The 14,782-nt window shown below is 39.4% G+C and overlaps 1 protein-coding gene across 2 annotated transcripts in view; it reads left to right on the top strand.

Annotated features, from left to right (window-relative positions):
- ACVR1 (activin A receptor type 1) overlaps positions 1–14,220 on the top strand; it is a 128,198-nt gene extending 113,978 nt beyond the window's left edge. For both annotated transcript variants that reach the window (XM_012745259.2, XM_076005555.1), the window contains exons 9-10: positions 12,106–12,236; positions 13,007–14,220. In XM_012745259.2, coding sequence (XP_012600713.1) covers positions 12,106–12,236; positions 13,007–13,141 — 266 coding nt within the window. In that variant the 3' untranslated portion in view covers positions 13,142–14,220. The remainder of the gene's footprint in view (positions 1–12,105; positions 12,237–13,006) is intronic.
- Positions 14,221–14,782: the final 562 nt, after the last annotated feature.

The raw sequence follows: 14,782 nt of genomic DNA, 5'->3' as shown, positions 1-14,782 counted from the left end.
ATCTCTTCTCCTTCTGGAAAACCCAAAATTCGAATATTTGGTTGCTTTATGGTGTCCCATATGTCACACAGGCTTTCTTCCTTCTTTTTTATTCTTTTTTCTTTTTTTATCTGTCTGGGTTATTTCAAAAGACCTGTTTTCAAATTCAGAAAGTCTTTCTTCTGCTTATCTATTCTGTTGTTGGATGAAACTCTCAATTGTATTTTTTATTTCATTAACTGAATTCTTCATTGTAGGATTTTTATTTGGTTCTTTATTGTGATATGTCTGTGTGTTGAATTTCTCATTTAAATCTTGAATTGTTTTTCAGATTTCTTTGTATTTTTTTAATCTGTGTTCTGGTATATCTCACTGAGCTTCTTTAATTCATTATTTTGAATTCTTCTTCAGGCATTTCATAGATTTCTTTTTTGTTGGAGTCTATTGCTAGAGAATTATTGTGTTTCTTTGGAGGTGTCATGTTTCCTTGTTTTTTCATGTTTCTTCTGTCTTTACATTGATATCTACATATCTGATATAATAATCACTTCTTCCAAGTTTATGGATTGGCTTTTGTAGGGAAAGACTTTTTCCTATAGGTGTATCTATAGTGTTGGGTGGGTGTTTTGGCCTTGATTCTGGGTGGGCTCAGTAGCATAGTCTTTATATGTAATCAGAATCAGTGGTATCTGTGAGATATTCTGTAGCTTAGGCTGTGGTGAGGTTTTGCTGGGGAGAGGGATGTCAGGTATGCTTGTCCTTGGCATCAGTGGTGGTCCTGCCAGTCATTGGCCCTCCAGGTGACATACACAGGCACTGGTGGTTATGGGTCTGGGCAGGCAGATCCTTGGGCCCTTGGATGCCAGGCGTGGCAGTAGTGTTGGCAGGCCAACCCTTAGGCTCCCAGGTGGCATGCATTGGGTGGGCCGGTCCCTAAGCACCCAGGTGGTGTGTACTGATGCGTGCCAGCAATGGTTGTGGCATCAGGCTGGGCAGGACCATCCTCAGATTTCTGGGAGACATGCACAGGCTCTGGTACTGGTGCATGGGGTAGGTAAATCCCTAGGCTGCTGGATGATGTGTGTGGGTGCCAACAAGCTGAACAGGCCCCTCCTCAGGCCCCTACATCATGTTCATGGGTACCAGTTACAGCAGGCTGGGGAGGTCGATCCTCAGCTCCCCATATGATGCACATTGGCATTGATGGGTGGTGCTGGGCAGAGCAGGGCAGACCTTTACTTCAGGCTCCCTATGGCACATACAGTGGGTGGGGCAGGCCTGTCGTTAGGCTCCCACTTGATGCCTTGCAGGCACCAGCAGTGACAGGCTGGCTGGTCCATATTTCATTCCATTCTTCCTCCATCTTCCTATTTTGCCTTTCTTCCCACCCTCCTTCCTTCTTTGCTCTTCTCACAAGGTAAGTTTAACTTGAGGAGAATGCTCAAGTAAATTTAAGGGTGATTTCTTGTATTTTAGGTTATTTTTACTTCTTAAATGTGGATTATTGAGAAAAGGCTCAGTTTTTACACTCAGAAATCACTTCTTTGTAATAAGCAGGCTGTATCTTCTGAACGAGGCAAATTTAAATTCAGGAAGCCCTGAATAGGTGGCTTGTGTTGATGTTTCGGTGAGTAGTTTCATGAAATGGTGATGCCTTAGCAGTTAAGGCAGCACTTGTCAATCACTTGTGCCCCTTGCAGTGCACTTTCACTCTTGTCTTTGATGTACCCAAATCAGCCACAAATACATCATTGAACTTTACTTTAAGTACATTGTATTCTGAAAGCACTAAGTATACTCTTTCAAATTGGGTATGCCCCAACTACCCACAAAGTGGTTTTTTTAGCAGAATCCTTTGACTCAACTAGATGAACCTCTTCATATCTTCACAGCTGAAAATCTTATTTCACAGAGCATGTGTCTGAAATTGTTCCAGGAAAACAGAAGAAAGTGCCATATATTTAGATTATTGTTCATTTCTAAAAGATGCTTTTCATTTTACCCTCCTGTGACCCTTTGGAATTCTGGATTTGAAATATTAAAGAGATAACGCATGAAGTTTCTAACATCTGTGCTCTATGCCACTGTCCAAATCCAAAGGATTTGTGGGGCAATCATAATTTTCGTTAATAACATAGCCAGAGATTAGGAGGTTTTGTGAGGGAGGTAGAATTGGGGTAATTTAATATAGTTTTAGTATACAATAATTAAAATTGGTGTGCTTCTATGTTAGCTTTTTCCCTAACTACAGAGCATGTGTGTGCCCTGAATAAATCCTTAGAGGATATCAAAGCAAGTGTTTCAGATTAAACATGCATGGATTGTAACTTGACAGTTCTTCTAAAGTTTTTTTTTTTTTTTTTTAATGGAGTTATGAACATTTTCTTGGTAATTGTTTCTCAATCGTTGGGAGCTACTGCCTTGCAGTTTGTGCCCTTGAAGCCCCTTGAGAACTGTTTGCAACAGAGAGATTGTTTTGATGATTTATAAAGTTCTGAACTTTGCCTGAAATTACACAGTTGACTTCATTTCCTCATCCCCTTCCCCATCATTCTTGATCACCTTCAAACTGGAAAAAAAAAAAAATTAATTCTGATTAGTTTATCTTAACAGACAAGGTAGAGAAGGATTGGTGTCAGAATAACTGTGATGGGGAACCTGCCCCAGATGAAGAGGAAGTTGGCATTCCTCCGCCAGGACGGTAGCATTTCCAGCTGTGGGTGGGCCGGAGCAGAGCCAAGCAGGCCTGTGGAGCAGAAACTTGGGCTCTGGGCTTTGTAAGAACTCATGTTGCAAACCCGCTCCCTGTGTTGCAGGCGTATACCCAAATGGCTTTTAAAGATCAGCTGTGATTAATAGTAGTCAGAGTTTGAAGTTAGAGTCATCAGTTTAAAATTTAGCTCAGCAAATGGTAGCTTGCTTGCAAGTTCCTGTATTTAACATTATTTTTGAAAACAAGAAATCACAGAGGGCAGAGGAAGGGAGAATGTTTTGGTCTTTTTTTTTTATTTATTGATCTCTCCCTTGTGTCATCAATTCAGAGTGTTAGAGCTACTTCCTAAAATTTTGTGGGTCGAGCTTCTGTTCTGTGAGGTGGTTTGATTTTTAGCAAGGGTATCTCACGTCTCATTTTAAATCTGCTACTGTCCTTTGGCAATGACTAATTTGATATTTTCCCCTTTTCTTTCTCTAGTCCCTCTTCTCATATGAACATTCACGTGCATATCCACCCACAAATCAGTTTATCTAAGCTTAAAAAGTGTTTACTGAACTTGAAAAGTGTTCACTGTTGCTTGAAAACCTATTTTACTAACACTAATATTTAATTATTAGTCCCCCAAAACAGAAAAAAAATTAGTAGAAAGAAAAATAAGAGAAATTTTGCCCTAAAATTCCCACATTCATTTTTCTTTTTACTCCTCTGTGCATCCATTTTTAAAATTCTGTTGTATTCATAATATATTCTGTATCATCTTTTTCACTTTTGTGTGTGTTTTAATGTTGTTTAATTGTCTCTGTTTTTATTTCAATGGTCACATATTATGTTAGTAACTCAGCCATTTCCATATTTTTAGACATCCCGTATTCGCCATTTGTGGCCTATACTAAGATTTTTGTGCATATAACGATTTCATTTGGGGAATTGATTTTTAATCTGAAAGAAGTAGATTTAATAGGTCAAAGAGTATGGACGTTTTTATGGCTTGACACATATTGCCAAGTTGCTTTCTACAAGAGTTGTACTAATTTACAGCACCCTCTTCACCCCAGGGTGTGATGTACCTATTTCACTTTCTTACCAGCTTTAGGAACTGTCATTAAAAGAATACATATTTTTGAAATTATTGCATATAAAATGTACCTCATTTAAATATATGAATATCTTATATTAAGAAGGTCATTATAATTATGTATCCTTTGAGTTTCTGAGTCTATTATAAAAATTGATGACCAGATAGTTCTTTTGGAGCAATATGATCCTCAAGTGAACTATAAGCATAAAAATATGTTACATTTTATATTTTTATTGGAATTTTACATTTATTTGCCACTAATAATAAACCTCATGCTGTTTCTGTACAGGAAATGAGAGTTAAGGCCATTTTCATATCTGAAAATTTCTCAGCAGTATCTTTTGGAATTTACTTTTGGCGTTTAATTTGACACTGAATTTGGAATTGGTAGGAAAGAAAATGGTTTTCTTACGTTTCTTGTGTGAATTTTCTATATGAATTTAAGGCAGGGGTTTGGATGGATCAATAGTTCTTAAACCAGCGCATGCATCAGAATCACCTAAGGTGCTTGTTGAGACATTGAGTGCTGGACCTTAGTCCCTGAATTCCTGACTTAGTGGTTCTGTAGTTAGAACATGTGATGCTAGGGTTCCCATTCAAACATACACTGGGATTTTGGAAAAGGCCTTGCGCCCAGATTCTACAGGCAAACACCCGTAGAATACACCTTACTGTGATGTGCTTCTGTCTTCCCTCGCTGTGGTTCTCCCAGGGCATTGCACTGCACACAGAAGAAGCCCGTGTGAATAGTGCCCTCCAGAGACGTGCGGTGCCTCTGGGCCCATGGAAGGCAGTGAGATGGAATTGGTCATGTTCAGGCTCTGATGTCATACTCTAACTTGATCACTTACATCAGACTCATCATTGAAAAAAATATTGATGATAATAGTATCTATTTTAAAGGGTTATGGTAACTAAATGAGATCATGTATATAAAGCATCAAGTGTGAATCTGGCATTTAGTAAGTGCTTTGGTATTGTTGCCTTCCATTGGGAATGGGTGGGGAAGGCCATCTGGGTGCTGGCAGATCCCAGTTGCCATGTCCTGCATTTTGTTGTGCTCCGACTTGGCCCTTATACCACATTTATTTCCCTTTTTCACTGACCACAGAAAGCCTCTGTGGACACACTCTTATTTCATTGTTACTGGCTCTGAATATTTTGTGATGGCGTCTAGTGTGAAAATGTGTTAAAAACCATCTCATAGAAAAATCCTTGCTGACCAGCATGCACCTCTTACAGCATAAGGACTAGGAAATACTTGGTAGAAGAACCTTATGTTTGGCCCATGTACTTTGGAAAAACCTCTTGTAATTAATCCTTGAACTAGCCAGGGAACTGCATGTGCTCCCGTTCCTAAGCACAGTGGGCTTGTGTATGGAAACCATGACAACTCTTATTTACTTCAGCAACTTAATATCCAACACGTCTCATGATTTTAATTCACTGCTTTAGTGTATATTAAGGTTTGAATAAAAGGATGAATCATATTAGGGAAAATTTGTCATATTCATTAAAGTAATTTTAATTAGTTTGTTTATTGTAGCCTTTAGATAAGTGACGAGGGTGGGGCAGGAATACGGAGGTGTGGGGTAGGAGAGAAGAATTTTTCCACCTTGATTTCCTGGAATTTCATGTCCCTGATTTGGAGAGCCAGAACAGAGTAGGGTAGTCAACTGACCTCATGACAAAATAACCTGAAGCCCCCAAACTATTGGCTGCTGTTTACTCATGAGTAGTTTGTTTTCCTTGACACACCTGTAAGAGCAGTCCTCCACCAAGACAATTATCAGTGTCTTAAACCTTATAACAACCCTAGCATTCCGCAAATGGAACCAGCTTCTCAAGAGGCTTCCTTCATAGTTACCATGTTTGGTACTCTTGTGCTTCTCCCTTTCTAGGATTTGGTTTTATGCAAGCTCTAAGGCATCTTGTTCATAGCTTAACTCAGAGAATGACTATGCATCTCTCCTAGGCTTCTTGCCCTCTTCTCTGAAAACTTACAGTGATATCGACAAATATTTTTAGTAGGACCCAACTACACAGGAATCTATAAATCATTTACTTTTGCTATGTTACATCAATGAGAATCCCAGTAATAGAACAACATAATTTTGTAATTTTAGCATAGATTCCCAAGAATATACTTAGTTTTGACTTTGAGTAATGTTCATGGTTCCATATGCCCATGAATGGCAGTAGAGCGGGAGGGGTGAGGACACAGCTGTCACAGCATGTTCTTTACCTAGTAGGGGACAGGGCTGTCCTTCCAACTCCTGCTTTCAGAAAGGAGTACCTGCCGTGGATGACGGGAATGCCTGAGGTACTGACTCTCTTAACCCTCTGGCAGGGAGGCAGGGCCAGGGAGCCAGAACTCTCTGGGCTATCATCGTCTCTGCCATGAACAGCCTCATTTATCTGTAAGTCATTTTTTATGTGTGCCATGGCATGGAAAATACTCTGAAGTCCTCTTGTGAGGCATGTTAGGTGAATTTACACAAATATTAGATATACCTTTTTGAATACTGTCTTACCAGGGAGAATTCCCTTCTGTAAACTCAATGTTTCTCAAGATTCATTCAAAGGTACGATACCTTCATGATTTTTACCATAGCCAAATGCTACCTATACCATTATTCACATACGCTTTTCCTTCAAACTGGCCGATTCTTTCCAAACTTACTTTTCTTTTGAAAGAGAATTAATGTCACTGCTGGAAATGGAAAAACCAGTATCACGTGGCATAAAATGGAAGGTAACTATGAAAAGAATTGTGCAATTAAGATGAAAAAATTTTGTCCATGAACCACATCACATTTTCTCACAGGCCGCCCCTGAAGGAAACACTGTATTAACTTATAGTCCTCTCAGAAGCCAAATATGAACCATTCTATTTTTTTCCCTCTCTAAAGTGGCTTTACTTCTAATGTTCTAGTCTCCTAAGGATTTCAGTATTTCTGTAGGAGTTAACTGTTAACAGTAGCTCTCTGTTATGCATATAGATGCTGGGGACTCTGTCCTTACCCTGGATATCAGATGTAACTACCCAAGTTGGAGGACAGTGAAGAGAGACAATGTGACAAGAAGGGAGCTTGCTGTGGCACAAGGTTCATGTGGAGAGGGCACATTTCATTATTCCATGGTTGGCTTGTTGGGGAGAATGCTAGAATCTACACAGGGAATTGGATTCTAGTCTAGTTTCACTTTGTCATTAATTAGCCGTGAAGTTGAACAAAGGCTTTTTCCAATGTGGTCCTCACTTTTTCCTGAAGGAAAGGAAGCTGTGATCCACATGTCTCTCACATCCCATCAAATGCCTCTTCATCTCACCTTTAGATTATTCAAAGTATAGTCGGGTCCACAATTCGTTATCTGCAGCTGAGAAGTCCCCAAAGCTTTGAAACGCAAAAGCTTTTTCATAACTTATTTGGCAGAACTCCTGACCTGATCTCATGTGATAGTCAAATCTGATCTGAATGAACATGCGTCTATTTATAGCACTTATTCATTCCATGTAGTATGACTATTCATGTATTTTGCTGAAGGAGTGTATTTGGTCATGGGATGCTCCTCAAACTCTGCTGGTGGCATCATGTAAAAAACAGGGTACGCCTGTTGTTACCTTTATAAAATGTAAAAATTCCAGATTCTGCAAACATATCTAGCTTCAACAATTTTGGATAAAGGATTGTGAATATATATATGTATGTGTGTGTGTGTGTATGTGTGTACATATATAAAATCAACACTCAATATGTATTTTGTGTCTGTAATATTGTAGGTATTGTGTTAAGCTAGGAAAGAAGTTGAGGGAAAAAGAATCCAATTTAAAGGTGTTCACATTTTCATTGCAGGGGTCAAGTTATTATAAATGAATAGATCAAGCCACTATGGCTGAGGTATACAGGGAGGAGACTGAGTGTGGGGTAGGCACTGAGCTTTGTCTAGGCCCTCGTGCTGTGTTAGCATGGTGTGTGTGGGGGGGTGTTTGTTCTCAGTGGACAAGAAGCATGAAGTGAGTCATAAATAAGTTGAGTAAAGAGCTCAGTTGGACGAGGTTGGGGGGATGTGAGGTAAAACCAGACAGTGATGACCATTGCTCTGCCAGGCAGAAGGAAGCATGGAGGGAGGTCATAAGGGTACCCTATTAACGGAACTGCAAGTAACTGAGGTGTGGGCGATGCCCAGGTATGTAAGGACGGGGGGCGGGGGGAGCTCGCTCCCTGGGTAGCACTGATGGACCGCACGCAGAAGAGGGGCACATGAGCTGTTCCCTCAGTTTTCTCCTAAAGATCTTGCTGGACGCAGTGAGATGCGATGGAGGGGAAGACCGAAGCAGAGGGACCTATAGGTCCTACATGTAGCTGTCCAGGGGGGAAAAGGTGAATGTCTGGTCCAAGGCCTCTGTGGGCAAGCCCTGCAGGAAGGACTTATTTCTGGACATTGGCACTGTGTAGAGTCATGCTTTTCGAAGCACTTCTAGGGCATTCTTGTTTATCTGCATGTGAGCTCTGTGATGTGTGCTTTAAAGGTGGTGGAAAACCAAGACCTGGCAGCTAAAGGGTTTGCTCAGAGCCATATAGCAAATTAATAGCAGATATTGGTTGGCAAAAACAGGCTTGCCCCAAAGAAGGGAAAACTTTCAATTAGACATATGCCCAGGAAAAAAAAAAAAAAAACAATTGTATAAATCAGTTACACATGCCAAACAGTTGTGGGGGAGTAGGTTATGAATAATGTTTCTGATTCCTTTCCTGTGGTCCCTTTGAGTCACACCAGCCGCCTTATATAGGAAGGCAAGGCCTGGCTCAGTCTGTTCCTTCCTTGACCACTATTTAAGAGCTCCTCTTCCCCTGCATTCCTGTATCATTTGTTGTTTGTACCACTCATTTGGCACTTGAAGTACTTTGTATTTTTAGTTGCTTTCCCGAATGCATGCTGTCCTCCGTGCAGGCTCACGATTTGGCAGCCAGCTGCTCATTGGGTGCTGCCTTTCAAGGACTCCGAGTTCACTTTTTTTGCCTGGCTATCCTGATTGTTTGTCACTTTCTGGCAGAATTGAGGCACAGTTGCAAGTCAGTCACTTCCTACCTTGACAGCACATGCCACTTGACAGGCTAGCCTCCCCTCCCGCCCACCCCTGCTTCTCCTCCCACTCTCCTGCTACCGTGTGTACCCTGTGTCAGCCACAGGGAGCGTCCCTCCATCACAGGGGATTGTTTGTAAGTTCTTGTCTTTGCCCTAAACCCTCCCTCTGCCTGGACTGCGCCATCTCCTTGTTTTTTTACTCTTCCTTGTCTTCTTTTCTGCCTTGTAAATTCCTCGTCTTTCTGTATCTGCCCAGGCCAGGGGTCCTCAAACTTTTTAAACAGGGGGCCAGTTCACTGTCCCTCAGGCCGTTGGAGGGCCGTTGGAGAGTGCCGTGCACATTCCACGCATGCGCACTGTGGGCCCGGGATGAGTCAGCTGCTAAGCAGGACAGGTAGCAGTGGCAGAAACACCCCGCGGGCCAGATAAATGTCCTAGGCGGGTGGCATGTGGCCTGTGGACCGTAGTTTGAGGACACCTAGCCCAGGCCCTAGTTCCTTCCTGGAAAGCTTCTTTGTGCTTCCATGGCACCATTTATCCATGGCGCTCAGTAAGCCACACAGGTGATCCTCCTTGAGCCCTGCCAAGTACCACTGTCCCATTCATCCTCTTCTCCTGACTCCTAGTCTGTAATATTATTTTGCTAGTCTGTAATATTATGCTAGTCTGTAATATTATTTTCCATTCTTCCACTCCTCGCCACTGGCACCTCATCTTTTTCATTTTTGTAACTCTTCCGCCAAGCAAGATCTCAGGCATACACAGTTGGAGGAATCAAAATGGTTATGGAATCAACTTAGGAGCTAACAAGTGAAAACGAAATGGAAATTTCGAATCCACTTTTGCCCTTCAAAATATAAGTGGTGGGGTGAAAAAATTTTGAGGTTCTTATTGACAAGATTTCCATTATCTAAGGAAAAAAGAGAGGGACTTGTTCTGCTCTTCCACTAGATTTTAATTTCCTTGAAAAACAAGAGCACGTCTTATACTTTTATCACCTTTACCACTTAATGTGCATTTTATACATAGTAGGTACATAATGTACATTCTACTGATTGAAATAATGCTTTCCTTGATCAGAAGGTGATCCAAGTGACTGCTGGAGTTTAGTCCCAGCTTTATTTTAGTTTGGAGAAGCATGGCCAGTGTCAGATAGAAACCATCAATACTTGGTGAATAGTTGAAGAAAGAAGAAAGGCTTGACTAAGTCCCAGGCATAATCAGTTAAATGGTCTTTTTAAAAAAGAAACAACAACAACAAAAAACTTCACTTCTTTTGTTAAAACACAGGGGCATTTAATAAGATTAAGATATAGGAAATAAAAACAAGGGAAAATTTCAGCTCCTGTAGTGAAATTCATTGCTGGATGTCATCAGACCTATGTTTTAAAAATCCAGCCATGCTTTATTTTCTTTGGCATGTATAGAAAAATCCAAATTTGTATTACTGTTCAAATTTCACATAACTCATCTTAAGCTGAACAGGCAAATTACCCCAAATAGCTGGCTGTTAGGATAGTTTTTTTTTTTTTTTAACAGTTAAGCCATGCTATTAAATGTGTTCTCCCTCAGAAAAATTGATAGTGAAGGGCATATCTCTTACTGTTTTCTGTAAATTCATTTGGCCCTCAGAAAAGGTATAAGTCACCACTTTGGGTCCATGTTCAGTTGTGTTTTAGGTGTTGTCTGTTAGTACTGAAAAAACTAAAATATTTTTGTTTGAATACTTTCTGGGATCCTTACAAGAGAAGTAGGTAAGGCCTCTGCAATAAGGTGTTCTAAGTCTTCTGAAAGCCGCTGTTTATGCCCAATATGTGTGGTTTATGATGTGCTAGGAAGGGTTTAATCCATTGACTGATACACATTACAAATGTAGTTACACAATGTAGATAAGTTATTTAGAATTAAGAAAGAATGTTAACTAGAATTTTTAGAAATATAGACCACTTTCCATTTTTAAAATAAACTCTTATTTAGTTTAATTTGTGAAGTTTTAAAAAAAAATCTGTAGTATTTCTTGAACAGATGCACCTTATCATATTTAATCTTTGCAGAAATGGTTTGTATTTATATGGGATTTGGGAGAATGGATTTCCACTGTTAAGTAATTTCTATGACAAAAGAAAAGGGGATTGAAGCTTTTCGGGTGGCTTGTGGGAACTAGAAAAAATTAAATGATAATTTTTCTCACATCCTCTGTCTCCTCTACCAACTTCTTGGATATTTAGGAATAGAAGAAAGTTACATAGAGGAAGGCAAGAGGGCAGTAAACCAAGTTACCTACTGACCTCATTGGTAAAGACTTTGAAGAGGGAAAGGAAATCATAGATATCTTGGTTTTATCTCTGTAAGGTGGAGAGTCGGTTTTCTAATTCCAAATGCTGATGTTTTAATTTTTTTTATTTAAAATAAGGAATTGATGTAATTTTGCAGAAAAAAACATAAAAGGCTTCCAAGCCATTGGAAATTATGCAGGGATAGAAGCTGAAATTAGTCATTTTCATATTTGCTTTGAGGTGAGGGAAGAGTTTCTCCATCTTTAGTCTCCTCTGCCTTCCCAAGTGGCTGTCCCCTCTACATTTTATTTTGTGCCAACAATCTGAGAGTAAATAATGGAGCCATCAAATAGGCAGCTGTGTCTAACAGAGGGTACCCAGTACACATAGAATGAATGATGAGGAAATCATTTTACATTATTTGCATTCCTCTTAATAGAAGGGATTGTTTTTATAACAATGATTTTTTTTGACAAAATAATTTCTTAACAAATTGGGGTATTTTGATGATAGTCTTGATTCATTTATTTGCCTCTAGCTCTAGTTTGTGGATGATTTTTTACTTCTATTTATAATTTGAAACCACAAATCATATACTTTCTTTAGATGTCTTGTATCTTTTTTAATCACCAAAGGAATTTTTATCCTAGGTCTCCAGTGCTCCTGTTGGGCATTATAGAACTATTAATATACACTATTGGAGTATTTTGTTAATAATTGTGATTACCTGAGAGGTTTTCACATGTTTTCTTCTAACAGTTATTCTTCCTCCAATTCCCAGCAGGGTATATTTCTATTGCCTTGTTCTCCACTTATTTTAGGACCCACTTATAACTTCCAGAACTGCCATGAGATGTGAGCAAGGTGATTAGTACCTTTTTCCTGTTGTATTAAAATCTGTGACACTCATCAATAAAGCCTTGGAGGAACCTTCACTGTCTTGCTAACCCAACACAATTTATGTGCAGGTATAGTGGAGGATTATAAGCCACCATTCTACGATGTGGTTCCCAATGACCCAAGTTTTGAAGATATGAGGAAAGTAGTCTGTGTGGATCAACAGAGGCCAAACATACCCAACAGATGGTTCTCAGACCCGGTAAGAGCACTGGTTTCTAGTTTTAGAGCAATCCCCAGTTCTTTGCTACTTGCTTGCCCTTGAATTTTACCTGGTACAGTGTCTGAGTGATCTCCCCTGCGTATGTGTCTTCTCTTCCTATTTTATGTAAGAGGATCTTAGACCTAGTTGAGTAGGTTCATAAAAATTCTTGCATAAGCCGTATCTAATAGATCTTGCTAATGAATGACAACATGCACAAGAATATCTGTGATCAACCAGCTCCAGGAATCCAGAGACTCACTACTACTGCTCCTAGCCCTAGAACTGCAGTGTCATGTTTAAAACAGGAGACTCTAACTGATGCTTTTATTCTCTTTTCCACCTCTGTGTATCTGAAATCCCAAACACAGGCTCCTCAATGCTGAAGATCCTGTATTGCTACTCATAAGTAGTAGCAGATCTAAGACATTGAGAAATGACTCTGGAAATTTCAGTATTATCTCTAGGTCAGTATTATTGCGTTTAGCACCCATAAAATCATCAAAGGGTTCAACCTGGCCTATGTCATTTATGTAATAAAGTAAGTTGGTAATATTAGAAGTCCAAAGGACAGAGTTCATAAAATTCTAACAGTGACTTCTTTATCAGTAGGTAAGGCCTGGATTATTTGTTTAGAGAAGATGACAATAACATCACTTTAACCACAAAAGACCTTCAGAGTTTTTCAAAACAGTTGACATGATAGCCCAGCTGCCAGGGCCACTAAAAAGCCAATTTGTCCTTGTGTCATTTGTTCTTTCTCTCTTCAGACATTAACCTCTCTGGCCAAGCTGATGAAAGAATGCTGGTATCAGAATCCATCTGCAAGACTCACAGCTCTGCGTATCAAAAAGACTTTGACCAAAATTGATAATTCCCTAGACAAATTGAAAACTGACTGTTGACATTTTCACGGTGTCAAGAAGGAAGATTTGATGTTGTTGTTGTCCAGCTGGGACCTAACGCTGGCCTGGTTGTCAGAACAGAATCCATCTGTCTCCCTCCCCAAGTGGCTGCTTCACTACGGCAGACATCTTACCCAGCCGTGTGTTGGGGAGACACCAAAACCACCCTAACCTCGCTCAATGACTGTGAACCGGGCATTTCACGAACTGTTCACACTGCAGAGACTAATGTTGGACAGACACTGTTGCAAAGGTAGGGAACTGGAGGAACACAGAGAAATCCTAAAAGAGATCTGGGCATTAAGACAGTGGCTTTGCATATCTTTCACAAGTCTCCTAGACACTCCCCACGGGAAACTCGAGGAGGTGGCGAATTTTTAATCAGCAATATTGCCTGTGCTTCTCTTCTTTATTGCACTAGGAATTCTTTGCATTCCTTACTTGCACTGTTACTCTTAATTTTAAAGACCCAACTTGCCAAAATGTTGGCTGCGTACTCCACTGGTCTGTCTTTGAATAATAGGAATTCAATTTGGCAAAACAAAATGTAATGTCAGACTTTGCTGCATTTTACACATGTGCTGATGTTTACAATGATGCCGAACATTAGGAATTGTTTATACACAACTTTGCAAATTATTTATTACTTGTGCACTTAGCAGTTTTTACAAAACCGCTTTGTGCATATGTTAAAGCTTATTTTTATGTGGTCTTATGATTTTATTACCGAAATGTTTTTAACACTATACTCTGAAATGGACATTTTCTTTTATTATCAGTTAAATTCACATTTTAAGTGCTTCACATTTGTATGTGTGTAGACTGTAACTTTTTTTCAGTTCATATGCAGAACGTATTTAGCCATTACCCATGTGACACCACCGAATATATTACTGATTTAGAAGCAAAGATTTCAGTAGAATTTTAGTCCTGAACGCTGTGGGGAAAATGCATTTTCTTCAGAATTATCCATTATGTGCATTTAAACTCTGCCAGAAAAAAATAACTATTTTGTTTTAATCTACTTTTTGTATTTAGTAGTTATTTGTATAAATTAAATAAACTGTTTTCAAGTCAAACAGTGAAATTGTTTTTCAATGTATAAAAAAGATCTGTATAAATATTAAGCATTTTCTTATGGGAGCAATAGAAGCACAAAACTAATTTGTAAATTGAATTTGCTTTTAAAGTCTAGTAATGAACTTGAGGGTACTATAAGGATGTCTTACAGCTTGGATTTGCTATCAGGAAACTTGAGCTTTATTTGTGTCTTCTTTTGGCTGTGAGTTTTTTCTCAGTTTCCTCAAATTTAAAGTGAGGGTAACATTTCTCTGACCGTTTTTCTTGCAAGGGGGTTGTGAGTATAAATGTGATGAAGGGTGTCATAGCATCGTTTGGTATAAGGAGTTACATGAATGTAAAGCATCCCACCTTGCTGCTTGGACATTTTTCACTTATTGTGCACAACAGAATTAAAAAGGTAGGGATCAGAGTAGCCCAGTAAGAGAAGAGGAGTGAAAATTCCGGAATATCCTACAGAGGTAAGTTAATAACTTGATTAGGATGCATTTACTTGGAGGGTAGATAGTAGAGTCACATTCAATTTTTTTGAAATTCAAAATTAAATTTTTATTTTTTGTT

This window comes from Microcebus murinus, chromosome 8, assembly GCF_040939455.1.
Source record: "Microcebus murinus isolate Inina chromosome 8, M.murinus_Inina_mat1.0, whole genome shotgun sequence".
NCBI lineage: Eukaryota > Metazoa > Chordata > Mammalia > Primates > Cheirogaleidae > Microcebus > Microcebus murinus.
This window is presented reverse-complemented; position numbering and strand designations above follow the sequence as displayed.